Source organism: Globicephala melas, chromosome 4 (assembly GCF_963455315.2).
Source record: "Globicephala melas chromosome 4, mGloMel1.2, whole genome shotgun sequence".
NCBI classification, from domain to species: Eukaryota; Metazoa; Chordata; class Mammalia; order Artiodactyla; family Delphinidae; genus Globicephala; species Globicephala melas.
Genome location: NC_083317.1, coordinates 58,243,958 through 58,256,539, shown reverse-complemented (window position 1 = coordinate 58,256,539; position 12,582 = coordinate 58,243,958). Strand labels below are relative to the sequence as shown.

The window sequence follows — 12,582 nt, the reverse complement described above, 5'->3', positions numbered from 1 at the left end:
TAGAAACAGTAGGAGCCAAAGCCTTCATCAAGCACAAAGAATGACTCGAAAGGTTAAGCACTCGAAGGGTTAACTGAAAGGTTAAGATTATTCTAGGAATAATCTTCAGGACATTTAAGAACAAACAGAAATCACAGAAGTCAGATAGTCTAGAAGAGGCATTCTCCAACCTATGAGATGTCTGAAGACAGGAGTGAATCTGTATCTCAGCAGAGACTGCTGCATGTTGTATGAGTTGTTCTCCCATCTACTTAAAAAACAAAAAAACAAAACCACACACACAAAAAAAAACCTCCTTATTTTGGGAGCCTTTGACAGAACTGTGAATGTGGTATGTATAGAAGATTTTTTTAAAAATATGATTTATAAACAATTAATGACCATAAAAGAAAAAGGCAGTTAGGCTACATGGCTCATAGCACTACATGGGTAAAAGTGCCAGGGCATTTTTTTCAATCGACACATTAAAAAGAGTTGGATAAATAAACATATGATAAGTTAGATCTATATCAGTATTTAAACACACCACCCCTTCCCCTGGTTTTTATATAAGTGATAAACTTATATATAAGTCTTCTAATCAAATGGAATATTTTTCTATCTTCTGGAATGAGTTTATTCTGGGGATGATTCACAGAAGGACTATGTGCTACCATGAAATTACAACCAACACTATAGCAACAAGATTATTATGTCAACACAGACAGTGTATTCTCAAAGCCTAAGAACAGGAAAAACAATTTGAAAAACATATTCAGCATTTCTTAAGGCTCCTTTATATTTTAACTGGCCAAATGTAAAGTGGTCTTGGTTTCAAGTAACTGGGTGACATTTCAAGTTTATCAGACATTTCATGCTTATAACTTCTACAGGAATTAATGGATGTGGACCAAATCTAGTCACTGCTAAAGGAACTGAGACATAACACTAGTGTTATGTCTTGAAACAAAATATCTGTAGTCTTAAAACATCAGTGATATGTTTATTCATACAGGCCTCCATACTCAAGTTTTTAAGGTTTTTCAATTAAACTTGGTTTGCAGCTAAAGCTTATTGAGATAAAAATTTGAATAGGCTTTTTTTTTTTTTTAGTTTATAAAGAATCTTCATTCAAAGTGGGCATATGGCTCACAATATATACACTATGCTAGTCAGTGGCTTACTCCACATCTGGTTAATGTGCAACATATGCTATTTTAACCACATGAAGGTCACAGAGCCATTAATTTATTTGTAGTAAATATTTAAACCACTACATGAAAATAATAGCACACTAGGCAGGAAAGTTGAAAATTAAAGCTTAGCTCAGCACTCAGATTCCTCTGGTGTAGTCATCTGATCAAGTTATCTAAACCATTAAAACGTGTGTATGTAAACTTACACTGTGAAAGAAAAACAACTTGGGAGGGGAAAAACTTTTACAAGATTTTAGATAAGAATAAGAATTCAAGAGATGGAATTTGGGGGCAGGAGTAGTTTAATTGAGCACAGAATAATATATACAGGAAGCTCAAAGTCAAGTGTATGACCAGTTGAGTGAAAATTTTAACTAAACTTCTCCACTAAAAGAACATGACAAATCTCTACTGGCTGGCAAGTTCAAAGGCCAGGCGTGAAAGGAAATAAGACAGCTGTGCTAAAGAAAATTCAACGGAATTCCTTTCTTCCTTCCAATAACTTTTGAGAATGTATATGGCAGAAGTTTACATGTACAACTTTATGTTTTCTTTGCCTAGTAGAGGAACAGAAAGAAGAGACTAGACGTGGAATGGCCAGGAGAGATTACAGGAATAATCTTATGACAGCTCAAGGTCAATTTGAAAGCAAATTTAAATGGAGCTTAGGGTTTGTTACTATTTCTCCATCTTATGTGCTACAGTCAAACACTTCTTTGCATACTTTTGGAATTTGGAAAAAGACAATGGAAATCATGTAGTACGATCTTCTCATTTTATACAGGAGGATATTGAGGCCCACAGAGGTTGAATGACTTGTCCAAGGTTAAAGGATAAACTCATTGTAGAGCTAGTGAGAAAAAAAAAAGGCTAATTGTAGATATCACTGAACAGAATTGTTTAAAGATCAAGAGACCGAAATCAACCATTCAGCTGAGTAAATACCAAAACACCACAATACTATCCTAGCCAGTCCTCTCCAGCAGATGCAAGGCTCAATTTTCTTCAGGGTTTTTTTCTCACACTATTTGTATCCCAGGGAACAATTCGATTGGTGAGCCCGTTATCAACTACATTAAACCATGGGCCATGCAATCAACATCGGATGAAAACTGTATTCTGCTTTAAAGCAATGATTTAGGGGTCAGAAGCCCAGTCATAAATCCATAGTTCTGCATGCACAGAATCATTCTACAGTTTTGGCTTAAGTATTTGAGACAGAATACAGTTTAAGAAAATGATTTTCTTCCTATTCATTTATTTTCTATTTTGTCTGACTTGCTGCCTAATGAAGTTACTTGTAATAAAATCAACTTTATCGAATCTAGCTTAAATGCCTTGGGGAAAGCTTTGTAATGAAGTGCTATTCTGAAGTGTTCGAAGTCTGAAGGGAAATGAGTTGTGATAAGACAGGAAGTTCCAGTATGAATGGACTTCTCATGAAATAAGTGAACTTTTTACTGATTAAGCCAAAGGACTGGTGAAGAGTTATTTTGGTCATCATCCTTCCCTGGAAAACAGAATTAGTAGTTCTCTTAGTATCAGGTGAACAGAAGCTAGCACGAACCGGTTTTCTCTCCTAAGGAAAGGGGTTTTATGATAAGAATTTTGCACTCTGCTTGGAAACGAAGAGGAAGGAGTCTTTGCCTTCAGTTAGTGGAATAGGCTGTCTGTATCATTTCCTTTCCTCGTTTGTAGTCAAAATTCTTGGAACATATACAAATTTATGAGTTATCCTATAGAATCTAACAGATTAAGCAAATTAAGTAATTTGTAACTACTTAATTACAAAATTACAAAATAAGTAATTATTCATATCATGCTGACTCCAGGTTATTAATAGAATATATCAATTTTTATTTGAAGCAATATTTATGAAGAATACAAACAATAACTGGATAACTAAAGGAAGGGAAGAACAAAATACACAACCATGCTTCTGACTACATAAAGCATTATGGTGACTATGTAAAATCTTTAGCAATAAGGCAAGTTGAAAAACAGTAAACAAATATAAAAAAATCAGTTTCCCAATCTCTTTTGTGAACTGGCATAAACACAAAAAATTTACAAGCTAAAATAATTTTACAAATACTATTCTTTTTCCAATCATTTTTTATCTTAAGACTTTCAGAGCCTTGGGACACTGAGGGACAGGAAGTTTTATCTTCTTATAGCAAATTAAGCTGTACACAATAAAATGAGTAAAGGGGAAGAAACATCTTTGAAACTTTTTTTGATCCAACCTTGTAAAAAATTAAAAATATTAGAACCGTTACACTGTAGTGTCACCTGTCGGTACTGGGTACTCTTTATTCAACCTGTACAATACACTGAAAAGTTTCAACTGTAATTTTTCATAACCTAGTGATACTCAGAGATATCAAACATATTTGTATTCAAGGTCATCTTAAACATTTTCAGGGGTGTGCTATCTTAACTGACTTTTTCCCAGTTGCCCAAGAAGGTACAGACATAGCAATATGAATAAACCTAGTCTTCTTTCCTACTCATGTGGAAGCATAAGTTGCTATTGACTTAGGACTAATTACTATTAGGCTCCTTTAGAGGTCCAAGACTGTTAACGACTGCCTCTCCAGAGTCACAGTCTATTTGGGCTGCTGTTTAGAGCAAATAATACAGCTGTCAAGTGGCTATGAAATATCAAGTGGCCTTGCTAGTGTCTGCAAAACTTTCCACCTAGGAAGATAAGTATCGAGGTCGTTTCAACACTGCCAACATTAAAGATCGAAGAATAACCTGATAAAGTTCAACTAGAAGATCTACGCTTCACGAAGTTTTAAAAAATATGAAGCTTGTGTGAGAAAATGTTGAATGCCCTGCATCTTGGGTCTTGTTTGATTGTTGTGATCATGCTAATGAGTTCAAGGTCACTAAGAAGAAGAAAGGAAAAGAAAAACAAAATGATGAGTGGTGGTGGGGAGCAAATCAGAGAATAGAAAAATTTGTGGACAGGAGTATACAAACAAGAGGAGGAAAAAAAAGAAACATTCGAGGGCAAACAGGACTCAAGATGCAGCAGAGAACAGGATGCAGGGAAAGACATCAGCCGATTTAAACGCTACAGTCTTGCTGGTTACATGTCAGTAATAGCTCTCTTTTGTTACAAAAAAGGACTTGGGAAATGTTTTCGCATTATTAATGAGGCAAAGGATTCCAACAAGGAATTTTTCAACTGATTAGCATGGAATATATATGGTCAGCATGCATATTTCTATTTAAAACGTATCTAATGACCAGAATTTATGCAAATTTATGCTATGTGAAGGAGGAAGTCATAGGTAAGTGGAACTTAATTGAAAAAAAACAAAAAAACAGAAAACAACTAGCACATTCCTGTTTGCTACTGACCCTCTTCAGTTGTTGTTGCAACTGTTCCCTCATGGACTCAGGACAATTGTCCAGCTGGGTCTTCTGCTCGGAGTAAAGCTCCTGAAGCCTCTCTAGTTTTTCCCTTTCAGCATCAAGCTTTACCTTCTCCTGAAGTTCAGAAATCAGAAAATAGAAGAATAGCGATTACCTTCACACCCCAAGCAGTCGTTAGTGAACATTTCCCAAGGATAACACAAACAAGCAAGCACACACAAACTCCAGACATCCTATGAATGTAGAAACATATCTTGTTAGTGACTAGGATAAGGGGGTATAAGCGGAAGTAAGGACAAGGGGCCCCGTTTCTACATTCTCCAAACCCAGTCCACTCCATCGGGTATTGGCAACGACCCCTGTCCTTCCTTCCTCCCTTCCTTCCTGCCACCACGTTACAAAAGCAGGGGAAGCCACCGTCATATTGGTCAATGGTCAACAAAGAACAAAAGAAATGCCAACTGAATTCCTAAGATAGCCCTGCAAAGAGTCGCTTGGCAGGGAACCAGACAAAGGATGGCGGGCGTTTACCTCAAGCACTGTCAGAGTCCAGTTTGCTGAAGGCATGTGTTAAGGAAGCCTTGGCAATTATTGAAATTTTGTTCTCAGGTTAGAGGCACATTAGGTGCACAAGTTGATACCCTGGTCATGTGGAACAGTTCTAGCTCTTTGGCAAACTTCAGAGCTTAAGCAATTAGAAAATCTGCTGCCCGGGAGAGCGTCTAATTCAGACACCGAGAGAGCTAGCAAAAATGCAAGACTGACAAAGCAGCAAGAGGAAGGCATATTAGACAGCTCAGATGCACCAAAGGTGTGATATTTACTGTGGAGATAAGGACTTTCCTACAATGACTGACATAAAAAATAACTGAAACATGGACCATGGAAAAAAAGAAAGGGTCAGAGAATGGAAGAAAGGAGACAATAACACTAAATCCCTCCCAAGTCACACACTCCAAAGTGACCCTGGACATTCTCCAGGGTATAACAGGCAAATACTATAATACAGTATCACACGGTCTTCCAAGGACACCTCTTAAACCGAGAAACAAAACTTCAATGCGTTTAGTGCCAGTTTTCCCATCTTATGTTCCCCTTACAATACTCTGAACCCTTGAAGTAAATTTCAGACCTAATTCTCTCCTTGTGTAACACTCTCAACCTAAACTAAAGCACTTTAGTGGAATGGAAGCACCACCACCCTTTGACCTCTTCAATAAGCAAAATATTTACCATCACCTGACTTTCTTATGTTCACTATTGATTTGGTAGAAATAAAACTGGCTTCTAAGCATATCACAGAAAAAATTTTTTAAAGGATGAAGATTTGAAGTAGCCCTATAAATTTATACTACTCTCATTTCTTCATCCAAATGGTCATGATTTCCTATGTAAACATATACATAGATTCTTTATAAAAGATGTTCGAGTTTAAGTCTAAAATTATATGACATCAATACTTACACAAGTACACTTGAATCTCCACTTTTGGCTTACATTTTAAAATGTCAAGGGCATTTTAGAAATGTATATTTTGATTTAGAAGCACTTTTTTTTTTCTCAAAATGATTACATCTAGAAGTGAGAAAACTGAGAATCCTACTCCATATATCAACCTAAAAATGATTCTACATCTTAGAATATAGCAGACGGTAACAAAAGTTTCCTAAAAGGGAATTCCCTGGTGGTCCAGCGGTTACAGCTTGGCGATTTCACTGCCAAAGGCCCAGGTTCAATCCCTGGTCAGGGAATTAGGATCCCACAAGCTATGTGGCCGAACAAAAAAAAAAAAAAAGGAAAGAAAGAAAGTTTCCTCAGTCTTACTGTGAAGTGTGCTCACTGTGCACAGCTGCTGTGTAGGAGTGAGAAAAAGTGATGGCATCATTCACAGAATAAAGGATTCTCAAGTGTTACCTCACAGTAAAATTGAATATACTAGTGCCAGTTAGATTTAGTCTTTAGCTTCAGAATTAATAATTTTTTTCCCTTAATAAAACCAACAATACAGAACACCTGTTGTCTTTGGCTAAGAAAATGTGTTATTTCCCTTGCATGCAGATCTAAGGTTGCCCTATTACACAGCAAAAGAATTTTGTCCACAAAGAGTTCTATTTCTAGGTGTTGTATCACCAGAATTTGCAGCCATTCTAGTTTCAAACAGAAAGTTAAATAAATAAGAAAACTATTCATTCCAATCAAATAGCAAAGATGCAAAGCCTTAAAATTTAAAGTAATATTTTATAGAAAACACTGGTACAATATTTAATAATATGGAAAGGCACTGGCCTAAAACACAGGTCTCAACTCCGAAGAAATAACCAAACTATTCCTCTGATGCTCTCAATTTTTAAATTGCTAATTATAAGCACAAATAGACAACTAATAAAAAGTATCTTACGTTTACATAGTGCCTTCCTTCTGAGGTGCTCAAAACGTTTTGCAATTCCATACAAGGGGGCAGTTAGAACCATTATGCAAGCAGACACCATCAGGACCTTCTGCAGCTTCTCTGTGGTTTATCCGTAATTCTTTGACCACTACCTGGGTCTCAGAGTGACAGCTCAGTGGGGCCGAAGCTAGGGCAAAGGAAGTGAGGGGAAGGATGAAAGAGGGACTAGTGGCAGATGGGCCCGGCCATATACCACATGGGGCCACAGACGTGATATCACTCCTACAAGAGCCAAAAGTAGACCACCTCTGAGCCAGAAAGAAATTAATATACCTCTCTTCTATTTACTGTCCAGGAAGTTTTCAAAGAAAAATTAGCTCTAGGCAAGCAGCTAATTAGAGCTGAAAATATCACCTTCTACAGCGAAGGTAAAATAGTTGGACAAATTAGATGACGTTCCAGGGTTCAGGGATTCTAGCTTTTTACATGTAAAATATGAACACTGGGTGTTATTCTCTTCCCCCCAGATTTAAATTAAAGTCACCTATTCTAACTACTATAGGCATAGCAATATTTTCCAAACATCAAATTGGGAGACAGCACAACATTTTTTTCTTAGGATTCATAAATTTGGTTTCAGGAAATAAATGAATGAAAATGCATTTTTAATATATTTAACAAATTTAACTTTGTGGAAAGAATAAGATTATAAGGAATCGGAACACTCCAGGAAGGTCCAGATGTAAAGGGTGTATTTATAAAACAAAGACCAGAACGTGACTTCCCTAGAAACATAGACACCTCCAACATTCTCGAATTGACTTGTCCTCTCTTGATGGGCCAGCAAAAATCCAGTTGGGTCACAAGTTCATTGTAAGATTCTGTCTATTTTGCATATTTAAGACTGAGGTTTCTGGGAATTCCCTGGCGGTCCAGTGGTTAGGACTCCACACTTTCACTGCTGAGGAGGGTTCAATCCCTGGTCGGGGAACTAAGACCCTGCAAACTATGCAGTGTGGTCAAAAAAGAAAAGAAAAGACTGATGTTCCTAAAGTGTATATAACGCCAAAGGTAAATTTTTCACCAGCAAATGAAAGTAAAAAGCAGTATATAAAATTGGGCCTACATCTACTTCCATGGTGAGTTGTTCATTCACTCAATGAATAAATATTTATAAGGGGAATAGAGACAGAGAAACGAGGTAACTTGATCACCGTCCTCATGAAGTGGTTCTTAGCCCTGACCACATTAGAATAAGCTGGGTGAGCTCTTAAATATACTATTTCCCAGACCTCCACTTAGAAATCTAGGGGGTATAAGGCTAGGGAACAAGCTTTTTAAAAATCTCTCCAGGTGTTCTCATATGCAATCAGAATCACTGATTTAGCCACCCAGAATAATGCGAGAGGCAAAGGCAAAATTAATTACAATTTGATTTTTGTAATGAAGACATAGGACATTAATACAGAATCTACCGAAACTTGAAGACATTTGGCCTTAGCACCTTTCCTTCATAGTATAAAAGTCCTCTCTTACAGGTAACACCCCAAATGTAAAATTTTTACTTTTAGATTAAATGCCTCAAGTAAACCAAAAGAAAAAAAGAACTGTGAGATTCCAATATCCGATATGCTTTCAGAGAGGAATGATTCATTTCACTTTCAGAGGCAGAACGACTTGCTTCTAATCATACAAATGATCAGGAGTGGTTATAAATTTACCCTAAATAATTTGAACATGTACACAAGAATTGCCAATAATCTTGAATAAACTTAATAATCTAAGGATTTCTCAGGACCACTGATTTCGCCAGATCCGTGGTTAAAAGACAATAATAAATTTTCTCTTTTTTTTTTTTGAAGAATGCTCCTTTATTCATCTTATGAAGTCTATATAATTTTTTTAACATCTTTATTGGGGTATAATTGCTTTACAATGGTGTGTTAGTTTCTGCTTTATAACAAAGTGAATCAGTTATACATATACATATGTTCCCATATCTCTTCCCTCTTGCGTCTCCCTCCCTCCCACCCTCCCTATCCCACCCCTCCACGCAGTCACAAAGCTCTGAGCTGATCTCCCTGTGCTATGCGGCTGCTTCCCACCAGCTATCTACCCTGTGTTTGGTAGTGTATATATATGTCCATGCCTCTCTCTCGCCCTGTCACAGCTCACCCTTCCCCCTCCCCATATCCCCAAGTCCGTTCTCTAGTAGGTCTGTGTCTTTATTTCTGTCTTACCTCTAGGCTCTTCATGACTTTTTTTTTCTTAAATTCCATATATATGCGTTAGCATACGGTATTTGTCTTTCTCTTTCTGACTTACTTCACTCTGTATGACAGACTCTAGGTCTATCCACCTCATTACAAATAGCTCAATTTTGTTTCTTTCTATGGCTGAGTAATATAATAATAAATTTTCTTTAAGTTGTATTCTCGAAGGAACGAACTGAAATTTAACTTGCTGGCTCTATCTGAATTCCAATACTACACGAAAAATTTCTGAATACCTATAAAAAATAATTTTACCACATTTAACTAATATTTGGTAAGCAGATGGTTCAAGGTTACCCTGAAAAGATGCCTACTTCATTTGTCTATAGGGTTGCCAGATAAAACAGAGGATACACAGTTAAACGTGAATTTAAGATGGACAACAAATGATTTTTTAAATGTAAGTATGTCTTAAATAATGCATGGGACATAATTATACCAAAAAATTATTCTCTTTATTTGAAATTTAAATTTAACCAAGCATCCTATACATTTTTTCCTAATTTGGCAGCCTTATTAGCTTGATAAAGATTTTCTTAAAAATTAAGATTCATCTTTGTAATTTCCAAACTGTTCAGCATAGACTCCAGCACGCACTAGGTACTCAGGCCATGTTTATTGAAACACTGGGTCAAGTTTGGAATCGATGCAGTGATATGTTAAAATTCATAGTACCTAAGCCATCATTTTTAAGGGTAGCCCATCCAAAGTCCTCTCCATACACCCTGAGAGTCCCCTTCCTTCCAGTTCCTGAGCCCTGTGGGGTGGTTTGAGAGGCAGGCATCCTCAGAGGTTCAACATTAGGCAATTGTTTTAGACCCAAAATCACTTATCTGAAATTCTTAAGGCCAGATGTGTTCTAGATTTCAGAATATTCTGCATTTGATAGAGGTAACACAGTTCATATAGCATATACCGTATGGCATTTCCACTGAGGTCTGGGGCAAAACCCTGTAATCAAACATGTTTCTGTGTCTGCATCTACTTATGAATATTCATATTGAGTGTGAATATCAGTCCAAGTCAGGTTTTGAAACCAACTAAGTTTTGGTGCCAACCTTATGAAAAGTTTTTTTCCTCTACAAAAGTTTTCAGAATTGCAGAGGAAAGATTACGGACCTGTGTCCCCAGACGGTTATTGCTGAAAACCCATTCTCTGCCTGCCTCTAAAGAGGCACATTTTTATGTTACTTTCCTAGGCTTTTTTTTACCGTTGGCTTTGACTTTTTAATTGCACAGTTGATGGATGTTTAGTGTAGAAAACATTGGAAAATCAGAACACTAAGGATTTACATAATCAAACAACCACCAGAAAAAAATCACACTAATCAGGAACCCTGTTGATTTAATCCCCAAATCCCGTGATATATTTCCACTTCCTCTAACCAGGGAGCTAACTTTGAAATGTAAGAAAGAGGCACGGGAAGGGCTGGGTCTCTTCTGAACACTGCCTGTGACTTGGCAAAGACTCTGCACTCAAGAGGCATTAACACTTTGCTGAGGAATTCTGGGCAGGCTCTGTGTCTTCCCCTGGCTCTGAAGGAAAGATGGGGAGGAAGTAACAGGTACTCTGGCAAGATAATGATGGAGAATACAATTTAACCACTTAAGACACAAAGCTATATGCTTATTACAGAAAAATTAGTCAACTAATTCAAGATTTCACCCAGGAACGTGTTGCATGGCGTAGACTGATTTAAACTTCAGCTCACACCTTTAAGTGTGTTTAGCTATAAAAGTGTGCAGACCAGTATAGCTTACAAAATATCACAACCTATCTGTGTGAGGACAGATCCTTAAACAGAAGGATGGTTTGAGCTTTGTGATCACCGTCTAGGTGATGGAAAGACTCTTCAACAATACTAGGTAAGCAGAGCCTTTCCTTAACCATTTTATTTAATTTCAGTACAGCTAACTTTTCATTGTCATATGCTAAGGAGCAGGAATGAGACAGATAATCCAAAAATAGAGGAACTGAAAAACTATTTTTAGTTCTGAATTTTTTATGTAGTCAGAAATAGACAAAGACAGAAGGAAAATGTACATAAACAAATGCAGGAACACTTTCATACTTTTCAGCAGTCGCCCCAAATCAGGCTTTGCCTTGGAGAGGGAAGTGCAGGGGGAGGGAAGCCGCTTCCAGCTTTTGCCCACACTGAGCTTCATGGTTCTGGTGGCTTCCCCACCCCCAGTCACCAAGCCCACCAACCTAATACAGTCTACCAGCACAGAGGTTAACAAGTCTCTCTCCTTTCTCTTGCCCTAAGAAACACTATGGATTATTGCTTACTGCTTCAAATAAACATCCCCTCTGGGTTTATGTTCGAGTCTGATACTTTTTTTTTTTTTTTTTTTTTTTTTTTTTTGCGGTACGCGGGCCTCTCACTGTTGCGGCCTCTCCCGTTGCCGAGTACAGGCTCCGGACGCGCAGGCTCAGCGGCCATGGCTCACGGGCCCAGCCGCTCCGCGGCACGTGGGATATTCCCGGACCGGGGCACGAACCCGCGTCCCCTGCATCGGCAGGCGGACTCTCAACCACTGTGCCACCAGGGAAGCCCCCGTGATACTTCTATTTGTTTAGGGTTTATAAGTTCATAGAGATTCTATTTGTGATGTGGCTACCGTCTGAGAACACAACAGGCAGGTGGCATTTAGCTCAGAGCCGCATGGAAACAGGTGCACTGATGTTCCTGACAGTGGTCCCCATAAGGACGGTGAAAGGTCAGCCCAGGGAGCCACTGCAAAAATGTTCAACAAATACACAATTAAATACACTGTCTATATTTTATATTGTATATGTAATTATGTCTACAGTTTATATTTTATATGGTAGCATACAATAAATAGTGGTCACCTATGAAATACATTAATTTATATTAAATATGTAAAATAGAATGATAGCTCCCAAATCAGCTAAATGAAACAATGCTAAAGACTGGTCTTGAGAGCCAAGGAAACAATGTCATTAACTTCACACCAGGATTTGAACTCTGAGGTGTTACTGAACTTTCTTCCTATGGCTCCAGGCCTTGTCTCCAAAAAATGAGGGCCAGACTTACAGGATGTGCTATTGACATCTGAATTGGAGCTTCCCCAACAGGGATATCTTTTCAGGTTTTGGTTTTCTCATTCCACAGTTTATATCTGACAGCAGCAACAGGTGTATGGAAAAGGAAACGAGATCCAAAAGGGCAAAGGCCATTTCCTTCTTCTGTCTTACGCTCTGGCTCGACGGGCAGCGTGATTACAAGCCCCTGGCATGAGCACTTGGACAGACCACCCCAGCTGTCCTGAAACTTGGCTGCACGTAGCTCTCAGGCAGGTGTTTGGCTCAATGTTTCTGTTCAGACCCAGCCAG

At 38.0% G+C, this 12,582-nt stretch overlaps 1 protein-coding gene across 5 annotated transcripts in view; it reads right to left on the bottom strand.

Annotated features, from left to right (window-relative positions):
* PHLDB2 (pleckstrin homology like domain family B member 2) overlaps positions 1–12,582 on the bottom strand; it is a 128,820-nt gene that overhangs the window by 36,203 nt on the left and 80,035 nt on the right. For 4 of the 5 annotated variants that reach the window (XM_060298048.1, XM_030836751.2, XM_060298050.1 and 1 more), the window contains exon 6: positions 4,548–4,676. The exons of the other annotated variant lie outside the window; for it this stretch is intronic. In XM_060298048.1, coding sequence (XP_060154031.1) covers positions 4,548–4,676 — 129 coding nt within the window. The remainder of the gene's footprint in view (positions 1–4,547; positions 4,677–12,582) is intronic. 5 annotated transcript variants of the gene reach the window in all.